This window comes from Phallusia mammillata, chromosome 4 (assembly GCF_965637545.1).
Source record: "Phallusia mammillata chromosome 4, kaPhaMamm4.hap1.1, whole genome shotgun sequence".
In the NCBI taxonomy this organism is placed as follows: domain Eukaryota; kingdom Metazoa; phylum Chordata; class Ascidiacea; order Phlebobranchia; family Ascidiidae; genus Phallusia; species Phallusia mammillata.
The window spans coordinates 11,863,474-11,880,696 of NC_137255.1; the positions used below are offsets into that span (position 1 = coordinate 11,863,474).

A 17,223-nucleotide genomic window follows, 5' to 3' on the forward strand; every position below is an offset into this window, starting at 1 on the left:
CCATATTTTTTATTAGAAAATGGAGAATTCAAGTGATTCTGACTTTTCTGAGTCAGTAGTTGGCCAAGCAGTGTTAGATTCTAATTTGTCATGTGAAGAAAGCATTATTTCCCAATGCCTCAATGAGCCTGGTTCTTGTAGTACACCTCAAGCACACTTGAAGGCTTCAAGTCTTCACTCTTGTGCACATGAAAGCTTCTTGCAAGTTCCAAATCCGAGCAAAGCAACAGAATTACCTGTTAATCTACTAAATTCATGTCAAATAAAAAGGTCCTGCAATTTGCAAAATGATGATGCAAAATTCAAACATTTAAATGCTAATATGCCACCGTCAAAGAGATTTATTCATCAATTGTTTTTGGACATTGCACCTCCATGCAAAAAACGAAAAACATTGCAAAGAGAAGATTTTGCCACTTTAGACCATGATGAAACAACCAAAGCTGTTGAAAAGAGCCAGTCAGTTTGTGAAACTACTATTGTTGAGGAAGCAGACACTGATAATGATGTTAGTGAATTGTTATTGGACACGTTTGATGAAGAAGATGATTATTGTGGGCCAGACAGCGATCCAAGTTTGTTGGATTCACCGACATGGGAAGAAAATATTTTATTACCAACTACAGACGTTAATAATACACTTGTTACAGTAAACACAAAACAAAGTGTTTCTGATATGAAGGAATCCAAAATAGATAAAATATGTTGCAATGAAGTGACAGCTGTGCAACAGTGCACATTTGCTGCATGCAGTAAAGCTTTAAGTTCTGTTGAAAATAATGCCTTAAAAGCAGTACAAGATGAAGATGAAAATGAAACAGCTTCCAGAGACAATTTAAATAAGTCGCCAGTAGAAAATTCAAAAAAAAGACGTACACCTCGTTCAGTATCATTGGCAAACTATTTGAAGACCTGTGGTGATAATCAGAAACAAAATTACCCTGCATGGCTTGAAAATGTACGTTTAACCTGTACACAAAAGGAATTGGATAATTACATTAAACCACTTTATGAAAGCTATGAAAGCAATGAAACCAAAAGACAATATTTGACTGATCTTTCTACACACAATTATCACAAGACTATGAGATTTTGTAATCATTTAAACAAAAATATTACAGATGGTCATAATTCAGATTTTTATAATACCCAATCCAACAAGACTGTGAAACGGTTTTTGGGATTAAATGAACTTAAACGCCAGTGAAATCTTCTTTGTAACCCAACCATGTTGTTTTAGTTGGTGACATTGTCAGGATTTTTGCAATTCAATACTTTTAAGATTTGTATGGTGCCAAATAATTTTGAAACATTACTGTGTACAGCAGGGGTGTCAAACTCAAACCACTTTGAGGGCCAAAAACAGGCTTCCAAATAAGTCAAGGGGCCGCACTGTCAAAACCTTTTTTACAGTTCAACATGACAACAACACAATTCCATGATTATAAAGTAAAAGAATCATTAATTCCATTAAAAAACTATATTTTAATAAATAACAAACAGATATACAGTGTAACAAAGTTAAAGAATCAACTGTGCTTTGTGTGAAAACAATGGCGTACAATGACGCAACAATCGCAGTTGCTGATTCTAAAGATGGATTATATCAATTAACCTATTGAAACGCTAATATATACCACTAATAGACAGGGATTGTATCGTGTGAACTCGCTGGGATGACAGGGTATTTTGCCTGAGTAAAATACATAAATAACTTCTAGAAGTTACTTCGGGGGCCGCACAAAAACTCTAAAAGGGCCGCATGCGGCCCGCGGGCTGCATGTTTGACATCCCTGGTGTACAGTGTTCTATTAATCACATAAAAAATTATTGTGTTTTTTATAGTAAACTCCTTTAACGTAAAATGAAAAAAAAGCATTTCAGACCTGTACCATATTGCAATATCAAAATCTAGCTCTGATGCAAAAATATTTTTGTCTCTTTTGAATTTAAATGTTTTTTTTCTCGGAACTCAAGTGCAAACTGCTAACAGTATTGGTCTCTGTATTGCTTACTGATTTGTTCAAAAATCAGTTGTTGTATGAGTAGTGATGAAACTCTTCTGAATTGGATGTAAAAAAATGTTTTGCAAACATTTGCATATACCTGCCAAATTTTTTATTTTTGGTAATGTTTTTGTTGAACCTATGGTTTTGGTTAGTGATGCACCGAAGTTTGGGTTGGCTGAAACATTTCAGTTGAAGTGTTATACAGGCTCAAACCTATATGATGCTTTCCAGTGAGATTTTCTTTTTTTTAAGTTTGTCACAGCGGACCCATTGTCTACTGATTAAGATGAGCGGAACATGTGAGCTAGAACCTTTAATGGATTGCAGTGAAGAGGGAGGACTGTGTGCATTGCGTGATTTGGAATTAAATGCATATGCAAGCATTGTTAATACTCTACGAGCACAAGGTCCCTTGACAGAAGAAAAAAAGTTAGTTCTAAAACAGCTGCAACTGATGTTAGACATACCAGTGGACAGGCACAAGGCAGAGGTATGAAACCTTACATATGTTTGATGAGTCTTACATATACACAGTGGCATATCCAGGGGGGTTGGCGTCTGGACCTCCCTTCCCCATTTTTAAAAAGTTTTACATAGAATAATATGCCCTAACGTTCTGTTTACCGCTGCATGTTAACAGGGCCATTTGTAGGTGTTGCTTGTTGTGTTTTGGGTTGTAGCCCCGGCAATTACCCCAATAGCTGCCTAAAATGGGTGAATTTTTTGACGAAGTGGTTAAAGTTTTGTAAAATAGGACAAACTTCAACAACTTTGCATGTGTATTTTCTCTGGTGGGGTTTGTCCATCCACTTTTAGGTTTTTGCATGAAATCTTTGGTGTATTTGGATGAAACATACATTTACAGATGGTAGATACAGTTATGCAGATGTGTCATCTGCTTTGTTTGACTTAATAACCCAGTATTAACCCTGATAGCCCCCAAAGTGTAAAACGTTTTTGTATAGGTGTCAATTGTTGTGTTTTACCCTGTAGCACCACCATTTACCTTATTGACCCCCAAAATGGGTGAAATTTGTAAACAATGTTTAAATTGAATGAAATAAGGACAGCTTGTAGAATTTGCTATTTTTAGGTGATTGTTGCCTTTTGCTTTATTTTGCCACTATTTACCTTTTCTTCCCTATAAAATAGAACATTAAATAGGAAAGACTTCAAACAATGTTTGAGAGGAATCAGATTTGTATAGTTTGTAATTATGGGTCCCCTTCCCTGAAGGGGACACATGTTGATTTTACTCGATTTGTTTTTTGTTTTTTTCTTTTTTTTTCTTCCCTGAAGTTTGTCCACCCCACTTTGCCATGAAATGTTTGATGGATTTTGATGAAACTTTCAGAGATGGTAGATATGGTTATGCAGATGTGCCATCTACTTCGTTTGTCTTGATAACCCCAGTATTTACCCCGCTAGACCCCGAAATGTAAAACGTTTTTGTAGGTTGCTGCGCACCACAAACAGAAAATTTCTTTGGTGTAATAGTATAATATAGACAACAGAACATATGGTACTTGTGTTTGTGCAATACTGGGTGGACGGTTTTGCACATGTCAGTCAGAGGGGGTGTTAACAGCCTTATGACGTCAGATGTGTTAACGAATGTTGATAATGATGCCTCTAGTGGTCAAAATTTCAAACATTAGCTGATTTGGATAAAATTTTACAGGACTGTTGCTTGGGTCATTGTGGTTTCATATTTTATACTTTTGGGTGTAAAACCCCATCAGTTACCCCACTAACCCCCTAAAAAGGGTGAAATTTTTAAACAGTGTTGGAATTAAATGAAATTTGGACAGTTTGCAGAGTTTGTCATTTATAGGTGTCGATTGTTGTGTTTAACCCTGAAGTCCCAATATTTACCCCTCTTGCCCCCTAAAATGGGTGAATTTTTTAAACAATGTCTGAATTGGATGAAATTTGGACAGCTTATAGAGTGTGCTATTTATAATTGTTGTGTTCAACCCTGTCTTCCCAACATTTACCCCACTAGCCCCCCAAAATGGGTCCATGTTTTTAACAATGTCTGAATGGAATGACATTGGGATGGTTAGTAGATTATGTCATTTTTAGGTGTTGATTGTTATGTTTCACCCTATAACTTTAACATCTACCTAACCAGCCCCCTAAAATGGGCGATTTTTTAAAACTGTGTCGGAATTGAATGAAATTTGGACAGCTTGTAGAATTTGTTATTTATAGGTGTCGATTTTTGTGTTTCACTTTATTTTGCCACTATTTATCCCTTCTTTTCTATAAATAGAGCACTAAATAGGACAAACTTCAAACAACGTGTGAATTGAATCAGATTTTCATTGTTAGTACTTTTAATAGCATGATTATTTAAGCGAAGATCTGACAACAGTTTTTCTTAAAACATCAAACTTACTGATGGTTGTCTTTTGAAATGCATAGTTTTTAACTTTGCATGTGTGGGGGACCCATGAGTTTCTGCCTGCAGAAACAACTAAGGTTATAAAAGACAGTGGGTGGCATGGGACCCAATATAAAAAAGTGTAGGGAATATATTAACGTTTCAAAATAGGTTATAGTGTATGTGCAATTGAAATATGTGCTGAGCCACCCTTCTAGTTTAAATAACATGATTATTTAAGCACAGTACTGATCACTGTGTTTTACCTTACAACACCCAACTTTTTGATGGCTATCTCTTAAAATACATTGTTTTTATGGGTCCCCTTCTATGAAATACATTGTTTTTATGGGTCCCCTTTCCATGTCATTTTATGTGACGTCACTAATGCGTGTAACCACAAGAACTGAAATTCAAAGCCAAATAAACTTTCCATAGAAATAACGTTTTGCAATTGCAATACGTTGCTGGTTTGGTTTAAAAAATTTCAAGTTTAACCATTTTTTACAACACATTTGCACTGTACACAACAATGGCTCAACATTCACTGGCAGACAATTGTGTGTTTGAGGTCATAAACCAAAGCACTAACCGAAACAGGTTGCAGTTTTAAGCCACGTTTTGTGGCAGTATCCCCTGCACGTTTGTTTAAAAGCAAAATTTTTCCCAATTTTCTTTAGATTTGACTATATTTCGTATGTTACCGCTACAAACTAACCAAAACATCAACGATGGCCGCCACCGTGCTTCAAAAACCCAAGGTGGCGGCGCCGCCCCCTACTAGGCGCCTATGGGGACACATATTGTTTTGGGCCATGTTTTTTTCTTCTTTATGGGTCCCCTTCCCTGAAGGGGACGCATCTTGATTTCACCCAGTTTTTTTTATTTTTTCTCCGGTGAAGTTTGTCCATGCACTTTTGGCATGAAATAGTTGGTAAATTTGGATCAAACTTTCACAGATGGTAGATATAGTTATGCAGATGTGTGCTCTGCTTCGTTTAACTTGATAACCCCAATATTTATCCCGCTAGGCCCCAAAGTGTAAAACGTTTTTGTATGTTGCTGCGCACCACAAACGAAAGATTTCTGTGGTGTAATAGTGTAACAAAGGCAGCAGAACACATGCTACTTGTGTTTGTGTATTACTTGGTGGACGTTTTTGTGTGTGTGTTTTGCTTGTTGCGTGTTACCTTTGCTTGTTTATTTTGTTGGCTTGACCATTAACCACTAGGAGACCTTTAGCCTGTTCAATTTACTTGTTGTTGTACAGTCTAGCGAGAAGCAGCCAAACTTTTTGGTGCACAGGCACCCCCTAGTGTTTTGTGTTTCCTTTGTACGCTCTTGATCTTTAACGCCCTCTTTCGTCACCTCCCACCCGTTTCCTGTTGAAACGGTTCGGAGGAAAAAACGAAAGAGCGCTCTTCACCTTCTCGCAAAAGCTCTTGGCTACCTCTCCGGTGCATTGCCTGCGAGAGATCCCTCGGGTTTTTCCCTTCCTACGTCACTAATTGGTCAACCTACGCCTTGGGCGTAAAGTAACCAATTAGTCTTCCCTTCTTACATCACTAATTGGCCAACCTACGCTGTGGGCGTAAAGTAACCAATTAGTACCTTCCCAAACCTGTAACTCGCCACAACCCTGCGCACAAAACCAACAACTGAAAAATTTTTGCCAAACCGTGTACCAAAATTTCAAAAATTTTTAATCAGCTTGAGCCCTTATTGTTGTAAACTATGGATATCCGTAAAAGTATTGACATGAACAAATTCTATGACCAATACAGATCGCTACATATTTTGATTTCGGCAGAAAGAAACTTTCAAATCGGGGATAACTTTTTTCAAAGGGATCAATTTTGCAAGATTACAAACCAGCTTTACAGGGAGTCAGAATCATCAATCGAAAAAAACAGATCTTTAAAATTACGTTCGCGGAAAATCATAAAAATGAAGTCGAGTCTCTTTACAATCGCTACAAAACAGCTCAGTCCTGCAGTTATATGAACGGAACAATCACCATTACAGGAGAAAAAACACCTAGACCTCTGACCAAATTAACCCTCCATCCTGTCCCACTTGAACTAACTGAAGAACACTGGACAGAAGCTTGTAAACAACTAGAATGGGGCAAATACTACAAACGTGAATATCTTACTTATAAAGACTTCCCCAATCTCCAAAACGGTTATATGCATCTTTTTTCTTGAAGATGCCTTGGTTGAAAACATGTGGCACACTCATCAAATTTTTGGCCATCAAATGCAAGTAATAAAACCAGGAGAGTCATTCGGTCCCAAATGTGCACACTGTCTTGGTCTTGGGCACTGGGCTAACCGTTGCCCAATCAGACATCTGTGCAAAATTTGCAAAGAAAATCATCACTTTTCGGATTGTCCGTTCGGGTCTCCTATAGAAAGGACACCTGAACCTGAAATCAAAAAAGCCAAGAAACAACAACAACCCGACAAATCTACTCCTAAGTGGAAAACTTTCTCTAACGTCAAACCAGATGATTTCACTGCCTCCTTGCACAAATAGAAAAACAAAACACGAAAAAGAAGTTAAACGATCAAATCAATCCTGACAATCCGTTGCAAAAAGAAGCTCTTCAGGCTATTGCAGAAGAACAAACAACAGAACACTCTTCCACAAACCAAAATGATAAATCTTCTGATCCTCAATCTTCAGGAACGAAAGACCTTTTGATTATACCTTCCAGCTCTCCTCATCCCGTTGATGAATCCTTATCCCCCAAACTTTCATCTCAAACAAGTAATGTTAAATTTCTTTTCACCAATGCAAAGAAACGTATAGAATTTCCCGTGGAAAGTGGGTCTTCTCTTTATGGCACCCCTCAAACGCAACAGGACACTCCGCTTCACCCACCACTTACTTCCCATAATGACAAAACTAAATCTGCTCCCACCATTTCTCAACAACCGGAAAAAAGCCTCCAACTTGACACCCTTTTCCAACCTGAACAATCAGAGGAAAACAAGGTCAACAACGAAGACAAAGGCAAAGAAGAAGACAAAGACAAAGGCAAAGAAGAAGACAAAGGCAAACAAGAAGACCAAACATCAAGAACCAAAAGAAACCGTAGTTCCAGTGGAAAACAAAATAAAAACAGATCTAAATCCTCATAAATTTTTGTTTTAAATGGCAGCAAATATTTTAAGTTTATCTTCTTTCAACATTAACGGTTTAGACCACAATTTATCAAATATTTCACACTTTATTGCTCAAGCTGATTCAAATATCTTTTTGATACAGGAGGTACACAAAGTAAATCAAACAAACTTTATAAATTGGACAAACAAACAAAACCTACTATTCTTTTTTAACACACACTGGAGAAACCCGTCCGATCGGAAAGCGAAACACGACGGCACCCTCATACTAATAAAAAAACGCTTCGGACAAGACCTTTAAATTAATCACGAAATTATAACCGAATACCGAATACAAAAAATCGATTTTGACTTTAACGAAATACCCATCACAATTCTAAACCTTTACATGCCATCCGGACAAAAATCTGGTACGGTGAATAAACGTTTAGAACTCTTTCGTGAAATGGAAAACCTTTTAATACGAAATCTACACCGCTATATAATCCTAGCCGGTGACTTTAACTTGATACAAGACCAAATTGACACGATTGGAAACTTACGAAAAACAAGTGATCAACTGTACTGGCAGAACACAATAAAAACCCATAAACTAACAGACGCGTTTCGGTTTTTTCATCCTACCAAAAAATTCTACACGCATGTAACACATAATGCTGCGACAAGAATAGATAGAATCTACTGTAGCACTAACTTACTCAGTAAACTCGCTAAATTTAAACACAAATTTATACACTTCTTGGACCACAACTACGCTCCCACTGTAACCTTTAACTTTAAATTAAATAAAAGATGGGGGAAAAACCTATGGAAACTTAACACTACACATTTAGACAACCCTGAGTACGTTTCTGGTATCAAAAGAATAATAATAGATTACCAAGATAACAAAGACCATTTTGACAATCCCATTTGCTGGTGGGAAGCTCTTACACGCAAAATTAAAAAACATTCCATCTCTTTTTCGATCCAAAAAAAGAAATCCGACATACAGGAGACACAAAACGCCCAAATAGAATTACAAAGGTTAATGCTACAAATGAATCCAGATAATCTAGAAGCAAACCTTAAGTTCGTAGAACTCAAAAACAAAATTAAAACACAAGAACAAAACGCGATGAAAGGAGCCCAAATCAGAGCAAGAATAAAAGATATCACGGCCGAAGAAAAACCAGATAAAATATTCTTTAGAATCGAAAATGTTAGACAAGAAACAACAAGCATTCGAACATTAAACATTGACGATAAATCGGAAACAGACCAAACAAAAATTATGAACGAAGTGTATAAATTCTATACTACACTCTGGCAAACCAAAAGTCCAATATCCACTAACGCGCAAAACCACTTTTTATCAAAAATTGCAGTGAACCCAGCACATAACGAACCAGACATACTCCCAATCACTCCTGAAGAACTAGATATTACAATAAATTCAATGAATAAAAATTCCTCCCCGGGGGAAGACGGTTTATCCATTGAATTCTATCTAAAATTTTGGCAATTACTCAAACACGATTTTATAGAAATAGTCCATAACATATAAGTGGACGTTTTTGCACATGTTAGTTACAGGGGTGTTAACAGCCTTATGACATCACAAGCGTTGATGAATGTTGCTAATAACATCTCTAGTGGTCAAAATTGTAAACTTTGTCAGAATTGGGTAAAATTTTACATGACTGTTGATTGGGTCATTGTGATTTCATATTTTATACTTTTGGGTGTTGAACCCCATCAGTTACCCCACTAACCCATAAAATGGGTGAGTTTTTTAAATGTTGTCGGAATTGGATGAAATTTGGACAACTTGTAGATTTTGTCATTTATAGGTGTCAATTGTTGTGTTAACCCTGTAGCCCCAATATTTACCCCTTTAGCCACCTGAAAGGGGTGAATTTTTTTAAACATTGTCTGAATTGGATGAACTTTGGACAGCTTATAGAGCAGTGGTTCTCAAACTTTTTTATTGATGGGGGCCAAAATGGTAGTTTTTTAAGTGTGTAGAGAGCCGCAAAAAAACGAAACCTTAAGAAAATCACCAAAGATTATGACTTTGAAAGCTAAAATAGCAATGTTTGGTGGTTTTCTGAGGTCTGGTGCGAGCCGCAAAATAAGTAGTTGGGAGCCGCATGCGGCCCCGAAAACTGAGTTTGAGAACCACTGTTACAGAGTGTGCTACTTATAGTTGTTGTTTGTTATGTTCAACTTTGTTGCCCCAGCATTTACCCCACTAGCACCCCAAAATGGGTCAATTTTTTAAACAATGTCAGAATTGAATGAAATTTGGACAGCTTGTAGAGTGTGCCATTTATAGGTGTAGAATGTTGTGTTTTACCCTGTTGCCCCAATATTTACCCCACTAGCCTGGGCCAAAATGCTTAATTTTTTTTAACAACTGACTGTACTGACTAAAGTATATAATTTGAGAGTTTCATCCTTTGCTGGTTGGTGCAATGTAAGGTATTCTAAAGAATTTTGTAACTTTTTATTGGATACGCCTTTTTTACCCCTTAAACCCCAAAATAATAAGTTTTAGGCCAAAAATACAAGCCCTAATGTGCTGAAATGTTAAACAATTGTTTGCAGTAGGTTGTTCGTTCAGTATTTTAAATTTTGCCTGAATCGGCCAAATAGTTACTTTTACAGCCCATAATATGTGTACACTGTCAGTCAGATAGGAGTCTCAACTCTCAAGGGAGTAATTCACTTGTTTACGATTAAGGCGGGTGAATGCAGCGGGAGTGCTCAGCTTGACGTCCAGACGGACGTTTTACGAGACAGTCGTGTCGGTGATTAGAAATCAGCTGTTTTTGCACAGCTATGCTATGTCATTTTATTAAGTTATCAAGCACATTTTCAGTTGTGGAAAATTGTGTTTAAAAACTGACTTTGAACGACAAAATCAAGGTCAAAGCATGAGATTAAATTAAAAGTATTTTTCCCGTTCTTATTAACTGATTTTTTTTAAATTATATGACAATAATGATGCAAAAATAATATGGACAAAACTTTTAAAGTTGGGTTAATGCCTTTTGAAAGTTGTTTCTTAAGAATCTAAAAATAACCGGACTGTTTGTTTACCGTAAATCAGCACAACGTGCATTTGGGGACCCATTCGTTTTTGCTTGCAAAAACAGTCATATGTGTAGATCAAATAATGTGAATATTAAATTGGTAAATAGGATATAGAATATATAAAATGGAAGTATATTAGAAAGCCACCTTTCTAGTTTTCAACAATTACAAGTCAAATCCCTGCTACAAGTGAAAGTAAACCTAGACCTGGGCTGTCATGAGATCCACTAAGTACTTTCTACGAACAAGGAGTTACTGGAACATATTGTTCCTAGCAAAATATATGGCATGTGATATGTCTTGGCTCGTGCAAATTCAAAGATTTATTCGAAAACATTTATTTCATTTCGTATGAAAACTTTTTTTTTCGCTTAAACTTATTTTAGGCTCTGTGTCGATGGCAACCCTGATAATATGGGTACCATTATAAATTAAGTATAGCGAATATAGTAATGTTTAAAAATAGGTTTTAGTGTATATGGAATGGCAAAATGTGCTACGCCACCCTTTTAGTTATATATGTTCACTCCTGTGGGTTAGAGCAGGGGTCACCAACCTGCATTGCTTGTATATCATTTTAGAAGTAAAAAAATAAAGGCAATTGTTTGCGCACAATTAACACTTGTAGTCTTGTTTATGACATAAAAAAATGACTTTGGATGCTGGATGTTGTAATCCTATGAAACTAGGTAATATCAATTCAACATATCGCGAAAGGAAACCTTTCATAAGGACTAGATTAGTTTTTAAATATTACAAAGTTATCAACACGATTTGGCAAACCACAAAATGCGGTCACGGGCCGGATGAAATGAGCCCTCTGGGTTAGATGGACACATTTTTTTCACAATTTTGTCGCATGTCGGATATACACATCGATATACAGTGCGATATTTTGAGTTGTGCACTGTAACTATTGATCCTGGTTCACCTATTGGTCAATCCATAATGCAAAGGATAATATTTGTCTTCTTTCAAACATGTTTGTGTCCATTTCATGGTAACAATGCACATTTTAATGTAAAAGCATTGAGCCAATAAATGATAAGCTTTGCAGCTAATGCACATTTTACTTTACAGATTCGCAGAGCTGTAAATTGTGAAAAGTTGTCAACAATATGCTATGTTGTATCTGGAAGCTTGTGTGAAACAAGTTGGCGTAAAGAAGGACGTCGGCTAATCAACGCTTTGAAAAGATCAACTCCGATAAATGCTTACATGAAAATAGCAAACAAAGTGGCAAACATCACAGCCAAAGAAAATGAAGAACTAACAGAATCTTTAGTTGGTTAGTCAAAGATTTGTTAAAGTATGTGTATTGTTTGTATATTTTATGTTTTTGTAATGAGAATCAGGGTTGTATTGTAGTGTCTGAGCTGTAGAAAGTTAAACTTAAACTTTACTTGTGGTGTCTCCCATAGGGTCGATTTTTTAGCATATTTTTTGTATAGTGTGGAAAGATTTTGTGAAACCAAGTGGTTTGCTACAGGATCAAACCACACTACATTTGCTTCTAGGCTTCTAGCATGTTATCGTCAAAGTTGTCAGTGCATAAACACAAACAAATATTGCACAAACACATATGATGAAAAGATTATCTCATTGTGTTGGGGACCATATTGTATCTTGATTTCACTCAGTTTTTCTTTGTTCTGTCGTGAAGTTTGTCCATTTACTTTTGGGAACAAATCTTTGATGCAATTGGATGAAACTTTCACAGATGGTAGAAAAAAAGTGACCCACCATGTGAATTCCAGTGACCCACTTGTAGTTTTAAAAATTTATATTGATAACTATAGGCAGGGTTACCAGATTTCCAAGATTAAAGAGCAACACAACAGTTAACTTTAAGCCCTTTGCCAGATTGCCTATTGTCTTAAAATACAGATTGTTGAGTCAATTGTGAGGCAACAGTTATGTTTATTTGAACGTACAACTTGAAACAATTTGTTGTAACTTTGTTGACGCTGTTCGGTTCCACATATTCATGTGAATCCTTGTTTCCACACATGAATTTCATAAAATCAAGTGCCACGAATCATCTCAGCTCAGATATGACTGTTGCATGTATTAAACTGAAAACTACCTAGCATTACAATACTTCCAGAAAAGATGCAGCAACAAGCATCTTAGCATTGACATTGACATGTAATAAAATATGTGACCCACTTTGTTTTCTTTCCGAATTTTTATATCATGTTTGACCCATTTAACTAAAAAGATTTGCCATCCCTGTCATATAGCATGCAGACATGGGGTCGAATACACACGTCATATATTCAAATACTTACAAATACCTCCATGACTGTAGTTGAATTCATGAATACTTTGGTAATTTTTGAGTGACAACAATTCGAATAGTATTCGAATAAAACAAGTCAAGTTTTGTATTCATGAATAGTTGACCAAAATACAACGACATGTAATTCGAATAAACCCAAGCATGTATTCGTATTCATGAGTACTTACACACTTTTTAGGTCCAGCAATTCGAATAATGCGAGTCAAGTATTCGTATTCACGAATTGTTTTGTAATGTTTTAGTGCCATCATTTCTGTTTTGGACATAACACATGGTTGCTAGGGAACTGGCGAGAGGTATATAAGCGAAATGTTCACTGCACGAAAATAATGTTTGTTAATGTCGCAAAAACAGTGAAGGAATCCAAAAACACATGACTGGTTCTTTTCTTAACTCCATACAAACATAAAAATGTAGTGACTATACGCTGCAAAGTTCACGTTTTGTGGTGAAAAGTCGCAGGTTGTTTAATTGGGATTTGAAAATTTATCACCCAATGTCCCAACTTTGTTTTCTAAGGTGCCTGTTTTTGCAGTTGTTTTAGGTTAACAAACGTTATATATTTGTACACTTGGGAGTCTATGTCAGTCCTTAACCACCAGACAAATCAAATTACCACAGCATGCTTACAACATAGTTACTTCTACTACAAGCAATAAAAATCACTGAATAAAATTGTTATAATTAATTTTTAATCATATGCTAATTTTTCTGGCTTTATGGATTTTGGGGCATTTAGTTTAATGCATTTGTGCAAAGTTTTTTCCTGTGTTTTTCTTTGTTTGGTTGGTTCTTATTTTACACTTCAAATGATAAATATGTTTTATAATGTATTTAACTGGTATACTTTAGTTGCTGTCAAGATTAATGATTGCACAGTCAAAAATAATATAAGAATTGGATTTGATCTTCTAGATTCTAAACAATTATTCTAGTATACCCAATTATTCTACTTTGAACATCCCTAATAGTTGCGGAAAATAAAGGAAATAAAACCGCTCCGAGACAAAAAGAGTATTCGAACAAAAAGTAACGTTTGGGTTTATTAATTGCCAATTAATTTGTAAAATTTTAAACCAACGAGCTTTGTTTTGCCACATTAGTTTGACTGATTTAAATCTCTGTCATATAAATTGCCCCAAATTTACATATATTTGCTTCCAAAACATGCTTCACCTGTCATCTGCTGTGAACAACTTAATGTCGTAAGCTTTGTAACACAATTGCATTTATGTAACACCACAATCAAAGTTCTATGTGTCATTAAGCCTTTTTGACGAAATCGAATTGAATTGTATGGTTGATGCGCATTTTGTGACATCACGTTTTCGATTCGCTAAAGCGTAAAATTACATGGCTGCCAAACCGAATCGCATTCAAGGTTTTCAGCTTTGCGCAAAAAATATATGGTGGTTATTGTAAAGTGATATACAAACATAAGGCCGGTTAATTGTTAATTATAAAGTATTTTTGGACTGTTTTTTTGCATTGGCCACAAATTATCCCGTTATATTTGGCACCAAATTAAAAAAAACTAGCAATGATTTCAAGTTGACCTACTTATTCACATAATAGTTCTCGTAAGCGTATTGGCGCCTAGGCGTATTCAAACCACCTTTTTCAGAGATGTCTAATATGTTTTGTCAGAGATGTCTAATACGTTTTGCCTTTTTTCTTTTTCGAAAACGAGAGAAATGTGTATCGAATACGCTTAAACGCTCCATGTAAAAAGGCTTATTGTTTCGTAACATAATCAAAAACTTGTCAAATCAGGTCACATTCACTGCCAAATCGAATTGTATTTAAATCATTTTTGCAAAAATATGTGGCAACATATTCTCGACTACTCCTAGTCTGAAAGTCGACAATTCGAATTGTATTCGTAAAATGTGGTCATGTATTCGATTTCACGAATTGTTACGTTGCCCTCCAACAATTCAAATTGTATTCGAATGAATTTACTCAAGCTTCATGAATTGTTTATTCAAAAGTTAACATCAACAATTCAAATTGTATTCATGCACTGTCGAACATCACCTTACAAAAGAAACCGGTGCCACTAAATGTGAGGAACATAGAACCATCAGCCTCATGAGTCACCTCATGAAACTTGTCCTTCGGATCCTACTTAACCGCATACAAGGCAGAACGACTGGAGAAGTCAGCGAAGATCAGTACAGGTTCACTCCGGATAAGCTCCGGCATCTTCATTTTGAGGATGATAACGGAGCGAGCAATTGAAATGCAGAGTGATGTATGTGCCTGTTTCATCGATTATGTGAAGGCATTTGATAAGGTCAGACATGAACCGTTGATCGACATGCTGGAGACACTGGACATCGAATTGATCAAGAATCTGTACTGGGACCAGCAGGCAGCAGTGAGGATAGATGGTGCACTGAGTCAGTATGTGAACATTGAATGCGGAGTAAGGCAAGGGTGTATCATGTCACCAGACCTGTTCACCCTTTATACGGAAATGATAATGCGCCACATCAAAGGAACAACAAGGCAAATGATGCGGACCATCGTCACGAGACAGGTTCGGTTTCTCGGCCACGTGCTTCGTAAGAGAGAACATCTGGTGCTTACTGGAAAGGTGGAGGGGCGAAGAGGATCGACGCTGGTTGCGGATTGAAAATTGACAATTTTCGGTTTGAGCTCATGATAAAACAGAGAAAACATGAAAAACAAATCATTGAGTAAACAAACGTGGTCATGTTAAGAGGTTTCACGGCTTTGCAGCGAGTTATGTAAACGCCGTTCCGTGCTTGTGTCACAACAAAACTAACAGATCCTGTTTGTTCTATGCACGATCTATCCGTTTTTTGTAATAAATTATACTGCATACTGTACCTTATACTGTATACTGTAATAAATTACAATCGTACAACACAACGTGGCATTACAGTACATTGTGACATCACAAGGCTATTTTTACAACCAACCCTTGCTATTATGCCATCCTCGCTACTATGCCACTTTCTCTCGGTCCCAAAGGGTGGCATAGTATTGAAGTTTGACTGTATTTGCCACTTTGCATGTGGGACCCATCAGTTTCTGCTTGCAGAAACAAACAAAGGTTATGAAAACGTTAGGTATTAGGGGACCCATTACAAAATAAGTGTCGGAAATGTATGTATGTTTTGAAATTGGCCATAGTGTAAGTGTATGTTCAATGTCAGTTGTTCTATTTATACTGCGTATTGCAAATGAAGATCGTCAATCTCTTCAAAGAAGTTTTTGAAAACCCAAAAATATTTTTGCTGCATGCGCTACAGCGTTTGTGCAGCAATATAAGCACTTAAAAGTGAATATAAGTACAATGCAATATAAGTACAATGCTTAATGCCGGCCTTAGAAAGTTTGTGCATGTAGCAGTGACTTTGTTACAGTAAAATTAAGCAAAAAATAACTTCGCATTGCACAGTAAATTGCTGTTGTTGTTTGGTTAAACCCAACCGAACAGGTTATCCATTATAAGAAATGTTCGTTTTGTTGGTGAAATAACGAGTCCGAGTCCAAGTCGAGTCGTTTTACAGCTGAGAATCGAGTCAAGTCAAGTCTTTGAAAAAGGTTACTCGAGTCTCCCCATCACTAGTAAACTTGTTCCTTCTATGTTTAATATTGTTTTTTTCTCAATCTAAAAACATGTCAATTTGCATGCATACATGTTTAGGGACTCATTATAAATATGAGGGCTCACTTAAAATACCTTAATTACGACACATATTGTTTTTATCTATATTTATTTTGCTTTTTTTCCGTCTAACGCGGATTTGTTTCCACGTTTTAGTCAAGAAAGAATGGTTCAAACTTTTTCAAATTTACACACATTATAGATATTGGTCTAAAGATGGTCCATGTGAATTTTGACCCCGTTTGATCCCTCGGTTCACCCACAGCCCCCGAAACGTGAAATTTTTTAAAACGGCTATAATTTTGTACCTTAAAAAAGATTTACCCATTTTCACCCCTTAAACCCCAAAATATTCGTTTTTGTCTAACGCTGGTTTGTTAAATGCGTTTGAACAAGAAAGAGTGCTTCAAATTTATTCAAATTTGCACAGATGTTATTTATTGTTCCGAATTTAATCCTCCTTGAAGTTTGACCCCAAACGACCCAGTGGTTCACCCACAGGCCCCCAAAACAAAAAAATATAAAAACGGCTGTACTGACCCAAGAGGGTTTCGTGCTTTGTTTGTTGGTGCAATGTAAGCTATTCTAAAGATTTTTTTTACTTTTTATTGGATTCACCCATTTTTACCCCTTAAACCCCAAAATAATAATTTTAGGCCAGAAATACAAGCCCTAAT

The 17,223-nt window shown here is 36.3% G+C and overlaps 1 protein-coding gene and 1 pseudogene across 4 annotated transcripts in view; both read left to right on the forward strand.

Annotated features, from left to right (window-relative positions):
- Positions 1-2,226: 2,226 nt before the first annotated feature.
- The window catches only part of LOC145222824 (uncharacterized), a 35,892-nt gene continuing 20,895 nt past the window's right edge, over positions 2,227-17,223 (forward strand). For all 4 annotated transcript variants that reach the window (XM_080089038.1, XM_080089040.1, XM_080089039.1 and 1 more), the window contains exons 1-2: positions 2,227-2,499; positions 11,685-11,892. In XM_080089038.1, coding sequence (XP_079945164.1) covers positions 2,227-2,499; positions 11,685-11,892 — 481 coding nt within the window. The remainder of the gene's footprint in view (positions 2,500-11,684; positions 11,893-17,223) is intronic.
- Positions 2,509-11,678, forward strand: LOC145222827 (uncharacterized; annotated as a pseudogene).